Here is a 21,214-nt window from a genome sequence, read left to right as displayed (position 1 = left end):
CGGTATTGCCCGATGATCGGCAATGCTTTATTTTGATTGGTCAAAAATGTGGAACAGACAGGGAATCAACTGAGTCTATTTATAGGCAGGTTACCGGATTTGCAATTTCAACCTCTGAACAGGTGTTCATCGGTCTCAGGTTGACATTGCATTTTGTCAAGACCTGTCCGAACGGTCTAGACCAATCAGAAAACGGCAAAACTCACAGTCATATAACAATGTTAAATGTCCGGCAATCATAACACGATATAACAAATATGGTGTAAAATGTTTCCAAACATTCATAAGATATCATAATCATTCTGTAAAAATGTTTCTCTGGCAATCATAAAATGTTGTAAAATTGAAAAAAAAAAATTCTCTAGCAAGGATATTATAATACACAATGTATAACAAAAATATTGAAAATTAAAAAAAAAATGTTTTTCTAGTAATCATAACATGATAAAATAAAAATGGTGTAAAATTGTATTATTTTTCTCTGGCAATCATTATTTAACACAATTAAAAATGTAAAATGGTTCTCTAACAATCATATCATAATAAAACCAAAATGCTGTAAAATTGTGAAAGGTTCCTCTGGCAATGAATGTCGTCACTGTATGATCACATGAACTGTAAAAAGTCGATGATTTATCTTACATTGAATATCCGAAAACAAAAATAATTACATTACAGGTATACATACCGTGATCACACCACGGTCAACTTTATAATTTATGTCGAAAGCATGAACAATTTAAACTACATCAAACGTTCCTGTATACATTGTTTCGTACACCAATAATGTACTCAAGTTGCAGTTAAACTATTCTCTTCTATGTAAAGATCAGGGGTCAGATACATACATAAGTACAAGAAGGCGCGAAGTTAAATGGAGTTAAAAAACATTAAGAAATGGACAGAATTTCTTGCAAACGCATTCGCCGAGCAGATCCATCAATGGACGCAAACAATGTTGCGGTTTTTGTTACTTTTTTGTTACTTTTTCTGTAATTTACAGTCTCTTTTGTTACAGTAATGATGTATTACACGTTACAGACTCTGACGCCAATGACATCCCCCACAGCTGTCGATGGGCCATGGGAATTATGAAGTACGAGAGTCACTATGAACTGGAACATGAGGCTTTACTTCAGATCGCCACGTGTAAGGAGATCCTCACAAGGTCAGTAACAGTAAGGTGTCTAGTTAGTAAATATTAATGGTGCAGTAGCAGACCATCGTAGTAGTCAGGTGTCCAGTGGTGAACATTAATGATACAGTAACAGATCATCGTAGCAGTAAGGTGTCTAGTGGTGAACATTAATGGTACAGTAACAGATCATCGTAGTAGTAAGGTGTCTAGTGGTGAACATTAATGGTACAGTAACAGATCATCGTAGTAGTAAGGTGTCTAGTGGTGAACATTAATGGTACAGTAACAGATCCTCGTAGTAGTAAGGTGTCTAGTGGTGAACATTAATGGTACAGTAACAGACCATCGTAGTAGTAAGGTGTTAGTGGTGAACTTTAATGGTACAGTAACAGATCATCGTAGTAGTAAGGTGTCTAGTAGTGAACATTAATGATACAGTAACAGATCATCGTAGTAGTAAGGTGTCTAGTGGTGAACTTTAATTGTACAGTAACAGATCATCGTAGTAGTAAGGTGTCTAGTGGTGAACTTTAATGGTACAGTAACAGATCATCGTAGTAGTAAGGTGTCTAGTGGTGAACATTAATGGTACAGTAACAGATCATCGTAGTAGTAAGGTGTCTAGTGGTGAACATTAATGGTACAGTAACTGATCATCGTAGTAGTAATGTGTCTAGTTAGTGGTGAACATTAATGGTACAGTAACAGATCATCGTAGTAGTAAGGTGTCTAGTGGTGAACTTTAATGGTACAGTAACAGATCATCGTAGTAGTAAGGTGTCTAGTGGTGAACATTAATGGTACAGTAACAGATCATCGTAGTAGTAAGGTGTCTAGTGGTGAACATTAATGGTACAGTAACAGATCATCGTAGTAGTAAGGTGTCTAGTGGTGAACATTAATGGTACAGTAACAGATCATCGTAGTAGTAAGGTGTCTAGTGGTGAACATTAATGGTACAGTAACAGATCATCGTAGTAGTAAGGTGTCTAGTGGTGAACATTAATGGTACAGTAACAGATCATCGTAGTAGTAAGGTGTCTAGTTAGTGGTGAACATTAATGGTACAGTAACAGATCATCGTAGTAGTAAGGTGTCTAATTAGTGGTGAACATTAATGGTACAGTAACAGATCATCGTAGTAGTAAGGTGTCTAGTGGTGAACATTAATGGTACAGTAACAGATCATCGTAGTAGTAAGGTGTCTAGTTAGTGGTGAACATTAATGGTACAGTAACAGATCATCGTAGTAGTAAGGTGTCTAGTGGTGAACATTAATGGTACAGTAACAGATCATCGTAGTAGTAAGGTGTCTAGTGGTGAACATTAATGGTACAGTAGCTGATCATCGTAGTAGTAAGGTGTATAGTTAGTGGTGAACATTAATGGTACAGTAACAGATCATCGTAGTAGTAAGGTGTCTAGTTAGTGGTGAACATTAATGGTACAGTAACAGATCATCGTAGTAGTAAGGTGTCTAGTGGTGAACATTAATGGTACAGTAACAGATCATCGTAGTAGTAAGGTGTCTAGTTAGTGGTGAACATTAATGGTACAGTAACAGATCATCGTAGTAGTAAGGTGTCTAGTGGTGACATTAATGGTACAGTGAACAAATAGTCGTAGTAGTAAGGTGTCTGTTAGTGGTGAACATTAATGGTACAGTAACAGATCATCGTAGTAGTAAGGTGTCTAGTTAGTGGTGAACATTAATGGTACAGTAACAGATCATCGTAGTAGTAAGGTGTCTAGTTAGTGTGAACATTAATGGTACAGTAACAGATCATCGTAGTAGTAAGGTGTCTAGTTAGTGGTGAACATTAATGGTACAGTAACAGATCATCGTAGTAGTAAGGTGTCTAGTTAGTGGTGAACATTAATGGTACAGTAACAGATCATCGTAGTAGTAAGGTGTCTAGTGGTGAACATTAATGGTACAGTAACAGATCCTCGAAGTAGTAAGGTGTCTAGTGGTGAACATTAATGGTGCAGTAACAGATCATGGTAGTAGTAAGGTGTCTAGTGGTGAACATTAATGGTACAGTAACAGATCATCGAGTAGTAAGGTGTCTAGTGGTGAACATTAATGGTACAGTAACAGATCATCGTAGTAGTAAGGTGTCTAGTGGTGAACATTAATGGTACAGTAACAGATCATCGTAGTAGTAAGGTGTAGTTAGTGGTGAACATTAATGGTACAGTAACAGATCATCGTAGTAGTAAGGTGTCTAGTGGTGAACATTAATGGTACAGTAACAGATCATCGTAGTAGTAAGGTGTCTAGTGGTGAACATTAATGGTACAGTAACAGATCATCGTAGTAGTAAGGTGTCTAGTGGTGAACATTAATGGTACAGTAACAGATCATCGTAGTAGTAAGGTGTCTAGTTAGTGGTGAACATTAATGGTACAGTAACAGATCATCGTAGTAGTAAGGTGTCTAGTTAGTGGTGAACATTAATGGTACAGTAACAGATCATCGTAGTAGTAAGGTGTCTAGTGGTGAACATTAATGGTACAGTAACAGATCATCGTAGTAGTAAGGTGTCTAGTGGTGAACATTAATGGTACAGTAACAGATCATCGTAGTAGTAAGGTGTCTGATAGTGGTGAACATTAATGGTACAGTAACAGATCATCGTAGTAGTAAGGTGTCTAGTGGTGAACATTAATGGTACAGTAACAGATCATCGTAGTAGTAAGGTGTCTAGTAGGTGAACATTAATGGTACAGTAACAGATCATCGTAGTAGTAAGGTGTCTAGTTAGTGGTGAACATTAATGGTACAGTAACAGATCATCGTAGTAGTAAGGTGTCTAGTGGTGAACATTAATGGTACAGTAACAGATCATCGTAGTAGTAAGGTGTCTAGTGGTGAACATTAATGGTACAGTAACAGATCATCGTAGTAGTAAGGTGTCTAGTGGTGAACATTAATGGTACAGTAACAGATCATCGTAGTAGTAAGGTGTCTAGTGGTGAACATTAATGGTACAGTAACAGATCATCGTAGTAGTAAGGTGTCTAGTGGTGAACATTAATGGTACAGTAACAGATCATCGTAGTAGTAAGGTGTCTAGTGGTGAACATTAATGGTACAGTAACAGATCATCGTAGTAGTAAGGTGTCTAGTGGTGAACATTAATGGTACAGTAACAGATCATCGTAGTAGTAAGGTGTCTAGTGGTGAACATTAATGGTACAGTAACAGATCATCGTATAGTAAGTGTAAGGTTATGTACAGTAACGATCATAGTAGTAAGGTGTTAGTGAACATTAATGGTACAGTAACAGATCATCGTAGTAGTAAGGTGTCTAGTGGTGAACATTAATGGTACAGTAACAGATCATCGTAGTAGTAAGGTGTCTAGTTAGTGGTGAACATTAATGGTACAGTAACAGATCATCGTAGTAGTAAGGTGTCTAGTGGTGAACATTAATGGTACAGTAACAGATCATCGTAGTAGTAAGGTGTCTAGTGGTGAACATTAATGGTACAGTAACAGATCATCGTAGTAGTAAGGTGTCTAGTGGTGAACATTAATGGTACAGTAACAGATCATCGTAGTAGTAAGGTGTCTAGTGAACATAATGGTGAACATCATCTAGTAGTAAGGTGCGTACAATAAGTAACAGATCATCGTAGTAGTAAGGTGTCATAGGTGAACATTAATGGTACAGTAAGTGTAGTAGTAAGGTGTCTAGTGGTGAACATTAATGGTACAGTAACAGATCATCGTAGTAGTAAGGTGTCTAGTGGTGAACATTAATGGTACAGTAACAGATCATCGTAGTAGTAAGGTGTCTAGTGGTGAACATTAATGGTACAGTAACAGATCATCGTAGTAGTAAGGTGTCTAGTGGTGAACATTAATGGTACAGTAACAGATCATCGTAGTAGTAAGGTGTCTAGTGGTGAACATTAATGGTACAGTAACAGATCATCGTAGTAGTAAGGTGTCTAGTGTGTGAACATTAATGGTACAGTAACAGATCATCGTAGTAGTAAGGTGTCTAGTGGTGAACATTAATGGTACAGTAACAGATCTCGTAGTAGTAAGGTGTAGTGGTGAACATTAATGGTACAGTAACAGATCATCGTAGTAGTAAGGTGTCTAGTGGTGAACATTAATGGTACAGTAACAGATCATCGTAGTAGTAAGGTGTCTAGTGGTGAACATTAATGGTACAGTAACAGATCATCGTAGTAGTAAGGTGTCTAGTTAGTGGTGAACATTAATGGTACAGTAACAGATCATCGTAGTAGTAAGGTGTCTAGTGGTGAACATTAATGGTACAGTAACAGATCATCGTAGTAGTAAGGTGTCTAGTGGTGAACATTAATGGTACAGTAACAGATCATCGTAGTAGTAAGGTGTCTAGTGGTGGAACATTAATGGTACAGTAACAGATCATCGTAGTAGTAAGGTGTCTAGTGTGTGAACATTAATGGTATACAGTAACAGATCATCGTAGTAGTAAGGTGTCTAGTGGTGAACATTAATGGTACAGTAACAGATCATCGTAGTAGTAAGGTGTCTAGTGGTGAACATTAATGGTACAGTAACAGATCATCGTAGTAGTAAGGTGTCTAGTTAGTGGTGAACATTAATGGTACAGTAACAGATCATCGTAGTAGTAAGGTGTCTAGTTAGTGGTGAACATTAATGGTACAGTAACAGATCATCGTAGTAGTAAGGTGTCTAGTGGTGAACATTAATGGTACAGTAACAGATCATCGTAGTAGTAAGGTGTCTAGTGGTGAACATTAATGGTACAGTAACAGATCATCGTAGTAGTAAGGTGTCTAGTTGTGAACATTAATGGTACAGTAACAGATCATCGTAGTAGTAAGGTGTCTAGTGGTGAACATTAATGGTACAGTAACAGATATCGTAGTAGTAAGGTGTCTATTAGTGGTGAACTTAATGGTAACAGATCATCGTAGTTTGTCTAGTGGTGAACATTAATGATACAGTAACAGATCATCGTAGTAGTAAGGTGTCTGATAGTGGTGAACTTTAATGGTACAGTAACAGATCATCGTAGTAGTAAGGTGTCTAGTGGTGAACATTAATGGTACAGTAACAGATCATCGTAGTAGTAAGGTGTCTAGTAGTGAACATTAATGATACAGTAACAGATCATCGTAGTAGTAAGGTGTCTAGTGGTGAACGTTAATGGTACAGCAACAGATCATCGTAGTAGTAAGGTGTCTAGTTAGTGGTGAACATTAATGGTACAGTAACAGATCATCGTAGTAGTAAGGTGTCTAGTGGTGAACATTAATGGTACAGTAACAGATCATCGTAGTAGTAAGGTGTCTAGTGTTCAACATGCGTTGATAGTCATTGGTACCTTTTGGTTCTTTGTTGACGTTGATCAATTATAACGATATATTTTATAGATAAGATTGTTGATAGACCTGTACTGGACAATCAATAAAATGTGATAGATTAAACACATAAAGTTATGTATGGCGTATTTTTCATACTCACGAATCTAGATAAGCTTTTGATATATTATTCATTTACAAAAGTTACTACCATTTTGAAAATAACATTATTTTCAATGCATTGGTTTTAATTTAAAGAATACAAATAAGAGCAGAAAATTATTTTTAGCAGTACTGCCAAAGATCATTATATATACATCTATAGCGAAGCGAAATGAGTACCTACGGCCAGACTATGTAGCCATGTGTTTTACAATTTCATGTCGCATTTTTACAATGTTATTAGTAACTGTAAAGTGATTTCTGTAGGATGTTTCCATCTAAACATACATAAGGCATACGAAACAACCATTTTACAATACATAATCTCTGTGTTGTAACTAACGTTTATTAAGGCATCAGAGGATATTTGAATGATTTTCACGGCTTAATTTATCAAAGCTTATAGTTTTTATTTGATTTATGAAGAAAAATTAACATGCCAAAATTTTGGTCCAGTTACGGCACATATAACTTTAAACATTATGTTTAACATTATGAACATTTGAACATTTCTTCATATTTAGTACTGGAATGATATGCACACAATTACTACACGTGTTAAGTATGTAGGACCAAAAAGTAATAAATAATAGATTTTTTGGAAAATGTTGCTGAAACACGACCGACAAAACCATTGTTGGCAATATTGTGTAACATTTTCCATTTTATGATATTATCGTAAATGTGTTAATTAACAAATCATTCACGTCGGCGAAATGAAGCAAGGTGCATTTTATTGCCTTTCAGCCATGGTACGGAATACGGCGATATCTACCAGCTTCAGAACGACCCGTATATACAGGAACAATGGAAGGCGGTGTTCCCAAAGTGTCACGATACCGCCTGTGATAGGCAGTGTAACGACCCGGCCTATACCTACTACCGTACAGCAGATGGCTCGTGTAACAATCAGAACCACAGACAATGGGGCAAGGCCAGGACACCTCACCAAAGGATGCTCCCACCAGATTACGGGGATTACTACAGTAAGTACTATATATAAATGTCGGTAGGGGACAAGGTCAGGACACCTCACCAAAGGATGCTCCCACCACAGTACGGGGATTACTTCAGTAAGTACTAAATATAAATGTCGGTAGGGGACAAGGCCAGGACACACCGGCAATAATCGATTTATATTATTTATTTTTAAGAATTTATTATTATTATTTTTTGGGTACTGGGCCTTGACAATCTATAAAATGCAGATCGATATTATATTTTGAAAAAGTTAAAATATTGAATCTGTCTTGCAAAAATGATTATTTTTTCTGATTCCATTATCTCTGAATGGCTCTCTGACAAATCTTATTTTGACCTAATGAATTGATATATGATTGTTATAGATCTGGGGTACTTACCGAGGAAGGGGAAACACTACCCGCTTCCAAGTGCCAGGAAGGTATCCAACATTGTACTCAGTGGATCCATGAAGTATGCCTTCGATTCTGTATTGTCGCTAGAGATGATGTCATGGGGGCAATTTCTGGACCACGATATAGCGCTCACACCTGAATCTAAAGGTAATCCTGTATTTGGTTGTGATGTTTAAGGTATATAGATGTCTAGATTATGTATATATGTAATATATATATGTATGTGTATATATGTAATTCATCTCTATACTGTGAACCCACTTTCTTTCGTATGCGATTTGCTTTTACGAATTTCGCGATCAAAGTTTAGTTGATATCCGCGAATAAACATTCATATAATTGATTCTGATAGGAATACCCGGAAAAATGTTCAATCCCTGAATGTCTATCTTCGTGCACATTTGTTTTAAAATGGAAATCTAGAAATTTAGTAGCCGCGGAAGAGAGCTAATTTACAGTAATATATTCTGGACCAAAATTTGAATTTGACATCAGAGTTTAAATGTAAAAACTCTCACTCAGAAGTTTAGACATTTGCTTGATTTGAATTGCTGTTTAATTGTTTAATTCAGTTTTGTTAATATATGCTCATGTATCCTGCTGTACATGTAAGTATTCCATAGGGTTATTGTGGTTTTTGACCAATTGATATGTGTGTTTGATATGCAGACATTTGTTTTATGGTGTACATGTAAGTATTTCATAGGGTTAGTGTGGTTTTTGACCAATTGATATGTGTGTTTGATATGCAGACATTTCTTTTATGGTGTACATGTAAGTATTCCATAGGGTTATTGTGGTTTTTGACCAATTGATATGTGTGTTTGATATGCAGACATTTGTTTTATGGTGTACATGTAAGTATTCCATAGGGTTAGTGTGGTTTTTGACCAATTGATATGTGTGTTTGATATGCAGACATTTGTTTTATGGTGTACATGTAAGTATTCCATAGGGTTATTGTGGTTTTTGACCAATTGATATGTGTGTTTGATATGCAGACATTTGTTTTATGGTGTACATGTAAGTATTTCATAGGGTTAGTGTGGTTTTTGACCAATTGATATGTGTGTTTGATATGCAGACATTTGTTTTATGGTGTACATGTAAGTATTCCATAGGGTTAGTGTGGTTTTTGACCAATTGATATGTGTGTTTGATATGCAGACATTTGTTTTATGGTGTACATGTAAGTATTTCATAGGGTTAGTGTGGTTTTTGACCAATTGATATGTGTGTTTGATATGCAGACATTTGTTTTATGGTGTACATGTAAGTATTTCATAGGGTTAGTGTGGTTTTTGACCAATTGATATGTGTGTTTGATATGCAGACATTTGTTTTATGGTGTACATGTAAGTATTTCATAGGGTTAGTGTGGTTTTTGACCAATTGATATGTGTGTTTGATATGCAGACATTTGTTTTATGGTGTACATGTAAGTATTTCATAGGGTTAGTGTGGTTTTTGACCAATTGATATGTGTGTTTGATATGCAGACATTTGTTTTATGGTGCACATGTAAGTATTCCATAGGGTTAGTGTGGTTTTTGACCAATTGATATGTGTGTTTGATATGCAGACATTTGTTTTATGGTGTACATGTAAGTATTTCATAGGGTTATTGTGGTTTTTTGACCAATTGATATGTGTGTTTGATATGCAGACATTTGTTTTATGGTGTACATGTAAGTATTTCATAGGGTTAGTGTGGTTTTTGACCAATTGATATGTGTGTTTGATATGCAGACATTTGTTTTATGGTGTACATGTAAGTATTCCATAGGGTTAGTGTGGTTTTTGACCAATTGATATGTGTGTTTGATATGCAGACATTTGTTTTATGGTGTACATGTAAGTATTCCATAGGGTTAGTGTGGTTTTTGACCAATTGATATGTGTGTTTGATATGCAGACATTTGTTTTATGGTGTACATGTAAGTATTTCATAGGGTTAGTGTGGTTTTTGACCAATTGATATGTGTGTTTGATATGCAGACATTTGTTTTATGGTGTACATGTAAGTATTTCATAGGGTTAGTGTGGTTTTTGACCAATTGATATGTGTGTTTGATATGCAGACATTTGTTTTAAGGTATACATGTAAGTATTCTATAGGGTTATTATGGTTTTTGACCAATTTATATGTGTGTTTGATATGCAGACATTTGTTTTAAGGTGTATGTTTCAATATACTCAGAAAGTTCCACAGTGAGTGTGTATGTAAAATTAATATATACCACTTCTAAAAACTGTCAAATCTTGTGCCAATTAATTAGTGACTATGGCATATTTTGTTGGAATACAATTTTGTATTGTGTTTGGTCCTGTACGTTGTGTGTAGATAATTCTCCGATCTTACTATAATAGATTATTAATTACACAAGTTTGCATTGTATTTGGTCCTGTGCCTTTGATGTAGATAATTGATATGCAGACATTTGTTTTAAGGTATACATGTAAGTATTCTATAGGGTTATTGTGGTTTTTGACCAATTGATATGTGTGTTTGATATGCAGACATTTGTTTTAAGGTGTATCTGTTTCAATATACTCAGAAAGTTCCACAGTGAGTGTGTATGTAAAATTAATATATACCACTTCTAAAAACTGTCAAATCTTGTGCCAATTAATTAGTGACTATGGCATATTTTGTTGGAATACAATTTTGTATTGTGTTTGGTCCTGTACGTTGTGTGTAGATAATTCTCCGATCTTACTATAATAGATTATTAATTACACAAGTTTGTATTGTATTTGGTCCTGTGCCTTTGATGTAGATAATGATCCGCTCTTACTATAATAGATAAGTATCTTCACAATTTCGTATTGTTTTTTGGTCCTGTACATTGTTTATGGAAATCATCATTTCATCGTTTCTTAGTATGAAACAATGTTTTCATTTTATTTATTTATCTATTTTATTTTCCCTTTCATTGCTTTAGTCGTGAATCCTATTGTCTTTTATTCAACTGTTGTTCCGTATTTCAGGTTTTGATGGTGAAAACATTGAATGCTGTGGTAGTGATCACACCTATGAAAGGTATTTATTGAGTCCAATGCTAAGATACCGTGTTGTTAACCAAGGTACTTTCGCGGGCGATTTATTAAACGAAGTAGAAAAATGTGGCAAAGGCACATTGATTATTGATTTAAAAGTTAATTCACCCAGTCAAGCAGGCGATTTGTGTGTTTTAAGAACAAATTAAGTGCAAGACATAGTTAAAATATGTGAAAATTATAGTCGGAAGTTGCGGTTTACGTTCTCTTCAACTTAAAGTTATGGTGTTTTCGAATAAACGCACAAAGTACAATGTATGTAATATTTCACTTTACACTTGTGTCCTACCAGTAGTTACTGAAATAAAACACATCGGTATATTGGTAAATCAGTAAGAGAAAGTGACTAAAGAGCTAGAAGAGCATGCTGTAAGTTAAAAACTGGTATAATGTCACTTTGGAAGTTATGTACTCATCCAAATGCCCTTAACTCTACTATTGCCAAATTGGCCAAAATTAAGATCTATCCCTCTGCTCTATTCGGATGTGAGTTGTGGCGTCTTAATAACTAATAGGTACGCTAGAACGAACGCAGAATTTTATTGTCAAATCTGTTCAAGGCTTTAGGATGAGGACCAGGACTGACATGTGTGCATCATTGCTTCATTGGGGTACTATCGCATCATATACATCATTTGTATTTAAATAAAAAAAAAATTATTTGTTAGACGAATTATTGCTATGGCTATTGAAATTTTGAGACACAAATTTTTTGTCACTAGATGTTTTGCGTATTTTATGAGTGCAGAAAAACAACAGATTATTACGAAAATACTCATTGCATGATGCATTTATTAATTATATCAAAACTGGTACTTCTCCTGGCGAAACTTGTTGATAAAAATGTTTACAAATTTGATGAAAGATCACGGCTAGAACGAATGTAAAATTATATAGATTTTGTTAGATTAAAATGTATTAAACCTTAAAATAGTTTTTACATTCTTTGAAAACTCGCTGTAAAGTTCCCAAAGAATGATAATTATGTACATTTTATTTTGAATATTTATGTAAATTCACGAATAAAAAATTGTATAGGATTATGTCAATATTATGGAATGCTTGTTATGATCATGGTACCCATATTATTTTGCATTGTGATAAAATAGCAAAATTCGTGACGAGTACTAGTGTTTTTGGTGGACAATCTTGGAGGGAATTTATTCCATCGGTTCATAATCAGATTTTGATTTATAAAACAGTTTGTTTGGTAAAGAATTTGCCTTTGATTTTTCAAATAGTAATTAAGAAGAGTTTAGAATAGGAAATGTAGATTTTGTATAGACTCCTGAAAGCAGACTGGTTTTTTTTATTGGTTCCATTTTAAATGTCATACTTTATGTAATCTTCAATTTTAGGATTATGTAATCCAAACCACCAAATGGTTCTAAAATGCTTAACTATATCGGCGTCAAAAAGATGTCTGGGTGGAAAACGCATTTCCACCATTATCAGTTATTATCTATCAGAGTATAGATTCCCTCGCCATTTTCAATACACTATAATTTTGAGATTTAAGATATTTACAGAACACTCAAGGTGCGACAATGCCCCCGTTACATAATATACATTGTACGTTGGTATAAAATGCCTATAAAATTATAACATGTTTTATCATAACAGTACATTATTATTTAAAATTCAAAACTTAATTTAATAACATAATATATAGTAGGCTATCTCTTACGACCATGTTATTTTCCCAATTTATGTTTTTATCGGAATGATCGCACTAAATAAAACTTATATGTGCCGTTGAAGAGCGAAAGTTTTGACATTTGATTTTTTCTTCATAAATCTATTGAATACCATAAGGTTTGATAAAATAAGCCGTTGAAGTCATTCAAATGGCTTCAGATGCCTTATTAACGTTAGTTACTACACAGAAATTATATACAGTAAGATTGTAGCTTTTTGTGCCTTATGTATGTTTAGATGGAAATGTTCATCGATAAATCACTTAACGAGTACTAATAAAACTCGAAAAATGTCAAATGAAATAATATGGCTCCATGGTCTGGCAGTAGATACTCATTTCCCTTCACTAAAAATGCAAATACAATGGGTTTTTTTTGGCAGTACTGTTAGGATTCATTTCCAGCTCTAATCTGTACTTTTAAAATTAAATCAATGCATTGAAAGTACAGCAATTCTCAAAATGTTAGAACCTTCGGTGATAAATGACATATTAAAAGCTTATCTTGATTCCTGAGTATGAAAATTACGGCACACATAACTTTAACTATGCAAAATTTAAAAAAAAATAGTTAAATTATACTTTCCACTGACACCTAATTTAGAGGTGTGGATGAGATGTTTGCCAGAAATATATGTAATGTTTGAACTTTTGACAGAGCAGAATGTTTGTACTTTTGACAAAGCAGAATGTTTGTACTTTTGACAGAGCTGAATGTTTTCCTATCAAGATTAACCACGAGGAATATGACCCTTACTTCAATGGGGACAGGGCGACAACATGTATGAACTTTGTCAGATCAGCACCAGCTGTTCCCACTGACGGCACGTGTAAACCACGTGAGTATATAATGTAAAGTTAACCACGTGGGTATGAAATATAAACCACGTGCGTATGAAATAACAACCATGTGAGTATGAAATATAAACCAAGTGGGTATGAAATATAAACCGCGTGAGTATGAAATCTAAACCACGTGGATATGAAATAAAAACCAAGTGGGTGTGAAACATAAACCACGTACAGTGGGATGAATGAATGCTTTCCTATGGAGAATTTGAAGTTAAGGAATTTTCACGGAACTGGACCCATAGTCATTTAAGGACATACTACGTGGTGGAGCATGTCGGAATACCCGGATATAATCAGCGACGTGCCAACATTACCACGTACGATTTTAGCTCGCGACCTGGAACATTTCAAGCTTTTGACCACCGACTATTGAGAGTAACTGTGGAGTAGAAAAAATGATGGTAAGTGTTGGTGCGTATTTTCAGATTGGAGAGAGCAACTGAACGAACAGACGTCTTACATTGATGGCTCAATGATCTATGGGACGTCATATGAGGAGCAGCACAGTTTACGGGAACACGGTAAGCTTTGTGTAAACAGACATACCACGTACTATATATACATGTATAACATTCTTTCGTGGCTACTTCGTTTTAAGATTTCTATTTCAAAATTCCCGGAGAGGAAGATTAACGTTCGCGAATGGGTTTGATAAACTAGTTATCATATTCGTATATTGAATGTCTGCCATTTTCATATAGTGTTGACGAAATGTTGTTATTTGTGTCGGACAGGACATCAAACTAGTTTAATAGCATGTGTTCAATCCTATATATTATAAATTTATATTTCTAAAAACTATGCAAGCTCGCGACATCATTTTTTTCAGTATTAATGTTCTTTTGTTTATGCTTAATCTGTCTTTCTTGATTTTTTATGTACTAAGAAAACATTATCCCCGACTTCGCAATAATAATGTCGTCACAGTAATATGACGTCTGACGTCTTAGAAATAGTTACGTCACAATAGACATATATTTATTTGGAAAACATATCCTTAATAAAACAACTGAATCATTTATTCTAAAATGCATCCTTGCTTCAAGTATTCTGATAAAAATCATTACCCACCGTTGTCACTATTTGTTTTGTTCGTTTGTCCATATGACACAAATTCTAATGATCCTAGAAGTTACTTGCTAATACATCTGCCCTACTAATAAGAGGTGTCCCAGGAAGTATTATTGACACATATAATGAGTTATTGACTAGCGAGTAGTATCCCCCATACTGAATACTTCTCAGGGATATCCCGTAGATGCTAGGGAAAATGTAACTTTATCTTGCTTACACATGAAGTTTAAAGTATAGAAGGGGAGTTTGGCTGTAAGATTATTCACAGTCTATCATATGTCGACATCTCTGTTCATTTTATAAATCCATGAATGATTCTACTAATCTCCCATTCTTCAACGGGATATCCCGTAGCTGTTATGGTACAATTAAGTTACCATTTCTCTACTAAGTATAGGATAATAAAAAGTGGGTCTCTCAAACTGAAAGGAATAGTCTTTGGTTGAACTTAAACATGACAGACACATGTAGTATTAAATGATTGTTTCAGTGTATGGGAAGATGGAGACTGTACATGGTAAATATCTACCCGAAGCAGATAATTCGACCTGCGAACTCCGGACGACTCCACCCACCGGTCACTGTACCCGTACTGGTAGGCGTTTATTGATTTTACATCACATTCAGATATTTCTTCCATATAGGGATTGAATGTATTTTTCTAATTTTCATAGCGGCTACGAATAGCAGAAGCTATCTACATATCACGTGGAGCGAGTTAGCGCTCCTCAGAAGATATGTTGATAGCTTCTGCTATTCATAGCCACTATGAAAATTAGAAAAAGACGTTCAATCCATATATTGACATTAGAATAATTTATCAAAATAAAAAAATTATTGAAAAGATATTATATTATATTTAAAATCATGACATCCATAAACGACGAAAAACGAGATTAATGGAACAGCTGGATGACAAAGTCGTTCCACAACGTCGCGTTTTCAAGCTTGCCGCAATTTCAGACTAATTTGCTTGGAGATTGAATTTTTTAGTAGGAGGATACTTTTTATGCAGAATAAAAAGTAACAACCCCCACCTCCCCCACGCAGGACAGTGCCTGTGTTTTAGTGACCTCATGGTCATTGTATGTGTCAAATGATTGTCTCTGATCAAAATTTGTTGAAATAGACCAAAAACAAGTAAAACAAAAAATCCCTTGGGTTGGGGATTTCTCAGTTTGGGTTACATACACTAATAACTGCTACCCTCAGATCTGCTCTAACTAAATGACTTTTCTCTCTTTTGTTAACCATATTAATTGTTATTTCCCCATATGCATGTTGTCTAAAAAACGAAGACTTTCCTCTCTCTTGTTAACCATATTTATTTTTATTTCCCGTGTTGTTTAAGTAACGAAGACTTTCCCATCTCTTGTTAACCATATTTATCGTTGGTTTCTCCCTATTGCCTAGGTAACGAATATTTCTCCTCACTGCTTAACTATATTTTTCATGGTTGTTTCCTCATATTGTCTTGGTAAGGAAGACTTTACCTCTCTTTTTAACCATATTAATTGCTGTTTTCCCACGTTGTATAGGTAACGAAAATTTTCTCCTCTCTTGTTAACAAAATTGATCGTTGTTTCTCCAGGTTGGCTAAGTAACGAAGACCTTCCCCTCTCTTGTTAACCATATTTATTGTTGTTTTTTCCATGTTGTCTAAGTAACGAAGACTTCACTCTCTCTGGTTAACCATATATTTTTTTTGTTTTCCAACGTTGTCTAGGTAACGAAGACTTTCCCCTCTTTAGTTTACCATATTAATTGTTGTTTTCACATGTTGTCATGGTAACGAAGACTTTCCTCTCTCTGGTTAACCATATTTATTGTTTGTTTTCCCACGTTGTCTAGGTAACGAAGACTTTCCCCTCTTTAGTTAACCATTTTTATTGTTGTTTCCCCATGTTGTCATGGTAACGAAGACTTTCCCCTCTTTGGTTACCTTCTTAATTGTTGTTCTATCATATTGTCTAGGTAATAAAGACTTTCCCTCTCTTGTTAACAATATTTAATGTTGTTTCCCCATGTTGTCATGGTACCGAAGACTTTCCCCTCTCTGGTTAACCTTTTTTATTGTTGTTTTCTCATATTGTCTAGGTAACGAAGACTTTTTCCTCTCTGGTTAACCATATTTATTGTTGTTTTCCCCTGTTGTCTAGGTGACCCGCGATCTAATGAGATTCCCCACCTGAATCTCCATCACACCCTGTTTGTGCGGGAACACAATGCGCTTGCTCATAGGCTACACTACTGCCATCAGAGCTGGGACGACGAGAAAGTCTTTCAGGAAACCAGAAAGATCATCATAGCTATCATCCAAAAGATCACGTACAATGACTTCCTTCCGAAGCTCCTCGGTTACCAGATTATGGAACGGTATAAACTTCGAGTCGGACACGGAGATGACAACTATTACAATCCCGATACGAATCCATCGGTATTTAATGGGTTTGCGACCGCCGCCTACCGGGTAGGTCATTCGATGATCCCGGATAAAATCAGCTTCAGCACCAACGACTATCCCACACACATACAAATAGACGATTACAAGGACTTTGACCTCAGTAAGACCTTCTTTGATCCCTTCTTCACCACTCATGATGACCCCACCCTTCTGCATGAAGAAGCCAGGGCGCTACTCAACGACAAGGCTGGCTTTGTTGACGGGTAAATACTGGTAGTATACCAATTAAAACAAAATACGGTTTAAGACCCTGTTTAAACTGGTGTTTTTTAGAAGCCATGCGCTACTCAATGACAAGGCTGGCTTTGTTGACGGGTAAATACTGGTAGTATACCAATTAAAACAAACTAAGATTTAAGACCCTGTTTAAACTAGTGCTGTTTTGTATGGCTATATATCACTTTTTGTAGACAAATTTGAGGCCCGGATAAGTCACGAGTCAATAAATTGTCATCCTTTAATAAATTTTATTTCTTTGATATTGTACTCCATTGATGATAACTTAGTTGTACTTGAACATATCTCAGTTGATATAAAGTGTCTATGCATCAATCCTTTCATTTCACTGTTGACTCGTATATTTTTGTGTTGTTTGTAAATTTTGGCAAAAAAATCCAAAAAATGTACTTTTTACTACAAATCCACAGGGTTTAGTACATATTTATTTCAACAAATAGCCATACAATTATATTACTAGTGTTTATAGCATGTCGTAGGAGCACTGGTTTAACTGGATTCGATTATACAAAGACATACACATTGAGTACATTTTACGTTGTCGGCAAAATGGCGGCTGTAGATTATATTTTTTTTCATATAAATAAAGCGTGTAGGATATCAAATACGTCTGTTATATACTTTTATAATTATTTTTTCTTTGTTTTCATACCAAATCTGGCTTTCTGATTGGACAATAATTTTTTTGCATACCACTATGAAAAAAAAATCGAGAATGGCGCGAAATCCCGACGTTATCGTGACGTCACAATAGTGATGTTGACGTTGGGTATTGATTCGGAAAAAAGAATCCCTTGAAAAACCACTATAATGTTACATTTAAACATACTTACTACGTCTATTATATACTTTTTTGAACACTAAATAAGAAGCGAAGACTATTTTTGAGAGAAAAATCTGTAACTGCTGTATTTGATGCAAACATGCATATTAGAGGAAATGCACTTAAATTCAACATTTTTCCTACAGACATATTCTCATTATGTTCAGATGAAACTATAACATTGAATATGTGCATTGGTTTATTGTATAGTTATAATCTACAGCCGCGATTTTGCTGACAAGCTTAAAAAAACTCGATACATATATGTAGATAAAAACCAAGACGTTCAATTCGAATTGTACAGTAAACAATAAACAATATTGGCTTTTTTTCCTTTGTTTTACAGAAAGTTTAGTGAAGAGGTACGAAATCTACTGTTTATTGACGATCTCAACCAGAGCTTTGATCTGATGGCGTTAAACATACAGCGAGGTCGAGACCACGGACTGCCTGGATATAACGCCTGGAGGAAATACTGTGGTCTAAAGGTGGCCATCAATTTCCTGGATTTGTCGGATCATTCCTGGAAGGACCAACTACTCCTCTACACCGCATACGGGTAACATTGATATCATTAATACAAGCTATATAAATAGATGGCCTCATGCTGCGACATTTAAAAACAATTTTAAGTATTTTACTTGCATAGCATTATAAGACTCTCTGCTTCCATTGGAATCCTCTTAACCTGACGATCACTGTTTAACACTATAATGATGTGGTTCTTGATAACAAGTTGCCATATCTTTATAGGATAACTAGCTATTTTAATACATGCCTTGGCGTTTATGTGGAACAAGCATACATTTATCGTGTAATACATCTATCTCCCTAGCCCACCAGGCCGCATTATGATAGCCTATTTGAATGTGTTATTGTTGTATGTGTGACTTTATGACAACATAGTTCAATGTGCCATTCTTGTATATGTGACATTATGACAACATAGTTAACTGTGCCCTTCTTGTATAGGAGACATTATGAAAGTATAGTTAGATTTGTTATTGTTGTTTATGTGACGTTATGATAGTATAATTGGATTTGTTATTGTTGTTTATGCGACATTATGACAGTATAGTTTAATGTGTTATTTTTGTTTATATGACGTCATGATAGTATAGTTGGATTTGTCATTGTTGTTTATGTGACGTTATGATAGTATAGTTGGATTTGTTATTGTTGTTTATGTGACGTTATGATAGTATAGTTGGATTTGTTATTGTTGTTTATGTGACGTTATGATAGTATAGTTGGATTTGTCATTGTTGTTTATGTGACGTTATGATAGTATAGTTGGATTTGTCATTGTTGTTTATGTGACGTTATGATAGTATAGTTGGATTTGTTATTGTTGTTTATGTGACGTTATGATAGTATAGTTGGATTTGTATTGTTGTTTATGTGACGTTATGATATTGATTGTATTTTTAGTGACGTTATGAAGTATAGTTGGATTTGTTATTGTTGTTTATGTGACGTTATGAAGTATAGTTGGATTTGTTATTGTTGTTTATGTGACGTTATGATAGTATAGTTGGATTGTATTGTTGTTTATGTGACTTATGATGTATAGTTATTGGATTTGTTATTGTTGTTTATGTGACGTTATGATAGTATAGTTGGATTTGTTATTGTTGTTTATGTGACGTTATGATAGTATAGTTGGATTTGTTATTGTTGTTTATGTGACGTTATGATAGTATAGTTGGATTTGTTATTGTTGTTTATGTGACGTTATGATAGTATAGTTGGATTTGTCATTGTTGTTTATGTGACGTTATGATAGTATAGTTGGATTTGTCATTGTTGTTTATGTGACGTTATGATAGTATAGTTGGATTTGTTATTGTTGTTTATGTGACGTTATGATAGTATAGTTGGATTTGTTATTGTTGTTTATGTGACGTTATGATAGTATAGTTGGATTTGTTATTGTTGTTTATGTGACGTTATGATAGTATAGTTGGATTTGTTATTGTTGTTTATGTGACGTTATGATAGTATAGTTGGATTTGTTATTGTTGTTTATGTGACGTTATGATAGTATAGTTGGATTTGTTATTGTTGTTTATGTGACGTTATGATAGTATAGTTGGATTTGTTATTGTTGTTTATGTGACGTTATGATAGTATAGTTGGATTTGTTATTGTTGTTTATGTGACGTTATGATAGTATAGTTGGATTTGTTATTTGTGTTTGTGACATTATGATGACCTAATTGAAAGTGTATATGTGACATTATGATAGCTTATTTGAATATGTTATTGTTGAATATGTTCCAAGTTCGGTTATAACAAGAATAAGGAAGCTTAACCCAATCAACCTATCATTCATGTGATGGCATCCGTATTGGTATGAATCTCCGTTCTTCCATTTTATCATATTCTTCTTTTTCTGATAACCACCTGCATATTAAAGAATTAGTCATTGCGGAAAATTCTCAATCCAAATGAAGTGGGGATTTGTATGATGGAAGAACAGTAGGAAACGACCTTAATTCACTTTCAGTCACGTGGACGACATCGACCTCTTTGCCGGGGGCATCACTGAAAAGCTGCTCCCTGGAGCACGTGTTGGACCAACATTTGCCTGTATTCTAGGGCTGCAGTTCGGGGCCCTGAAACATGGAGACAGATTCTGGTTTGAACGAGAGCAACCATACGAGTACTCCTCACACTTTACTAAAGGTAAATACATAATAAAGACAGCTCCCGGACGAGTACACCTCACACTTTACTAAAGGTAATGACATAATAAAGATAGCTCCCGGACGAGTACTCCTCACACTTTACTAAAGGTAATGACATAATAAAGAGAGCTCCCGGACGAGTACTCCTCACACTTTACTAAAGGTAATGACATAATAAAGAGAGCTCCCGGACGAGTACTCCTCACACTTTACTAAAGGTAATGACATAATAAAGACAGCTCCCGGACGAGTACACCTCACACTTTACTAAAGGTAATGACATAATAAAGAGATCTCCCGGACGAGT

At 35.0% G+C, this 21,214-nt stretch overlaps 1 protein-coding gene across 1 annotated transcript in view; it reads left to right on the top strand.

Moving 5' to 3' along the window:
- The first annotated feature begins 1,022 nt into the window (after window positions 1-1,022).
- The window catches only part of LOC138306478 (peroxidasin homolog pxn-2-like), a 34,486-nt gene continuing 14,294 nt past the window's right edge, over window positions 1,023-21,214 (top strand). Inside the window, exons 1-10 of the mRNA XM_069246944.1 lie at window positions 1,023-1,168; window positions 7,383-7,621; window positions 7,982-8,158; window positions 11,003-11,054; window positions 13,476-13,606; window positions 14,045-14,140; window positions 15,184-15,288; window positions 16,853-17,360; window positions 18,564-18,776; window positions 20,727-20,905. Of these exons, the coding sequence (XP_069103045.1) occupies window positions 1,083-1,168; window positions 7,383-7,621; window positions 7,982-8,158; window positions 11,003-11,054; window positions 13,476-13,606; window positions 14,045-14,140; window positions 15,184-15,288; window positions 16,853-17,360; window positions 18,564-18,776; window positions 20,727-20,905 (1,786 nt within the window). The 5' untranslated portion in view covers window positions 1,023-1,082. The remainder of the gene's footprint in view (window positions 1,169-7,382; window positions 7,622-7,981; window positions 8,159-11,002; window positions 11,055-13,475; window positions 13,607-14,044; window positions 14,141-15,183; window positions 15,289-16,852; window positions 17,361-18,563; window positions 18,777-20,726; window positions 20,906-21,214) is intronic.

This window comes from Argopecten irradians, chromosome 13 (genome assembly GCF_041381155.1).
Source record: "Argopecten irradians isolate NY chromosome 13, Ai_NY, whole genome shotgun sequence".
Classification (NCBI taxonomy): domain Eukaryota; kingdom Metazoa; phylum Mollusca; class Bivalvia; order Pectinida; family Pectinidae; genus Argopecten; species Argopecten irradians.
Note: the sequence above shows the minus strand (reverse complement) of the source record. Positions and strands in the feature narration are given on the sequence as shown.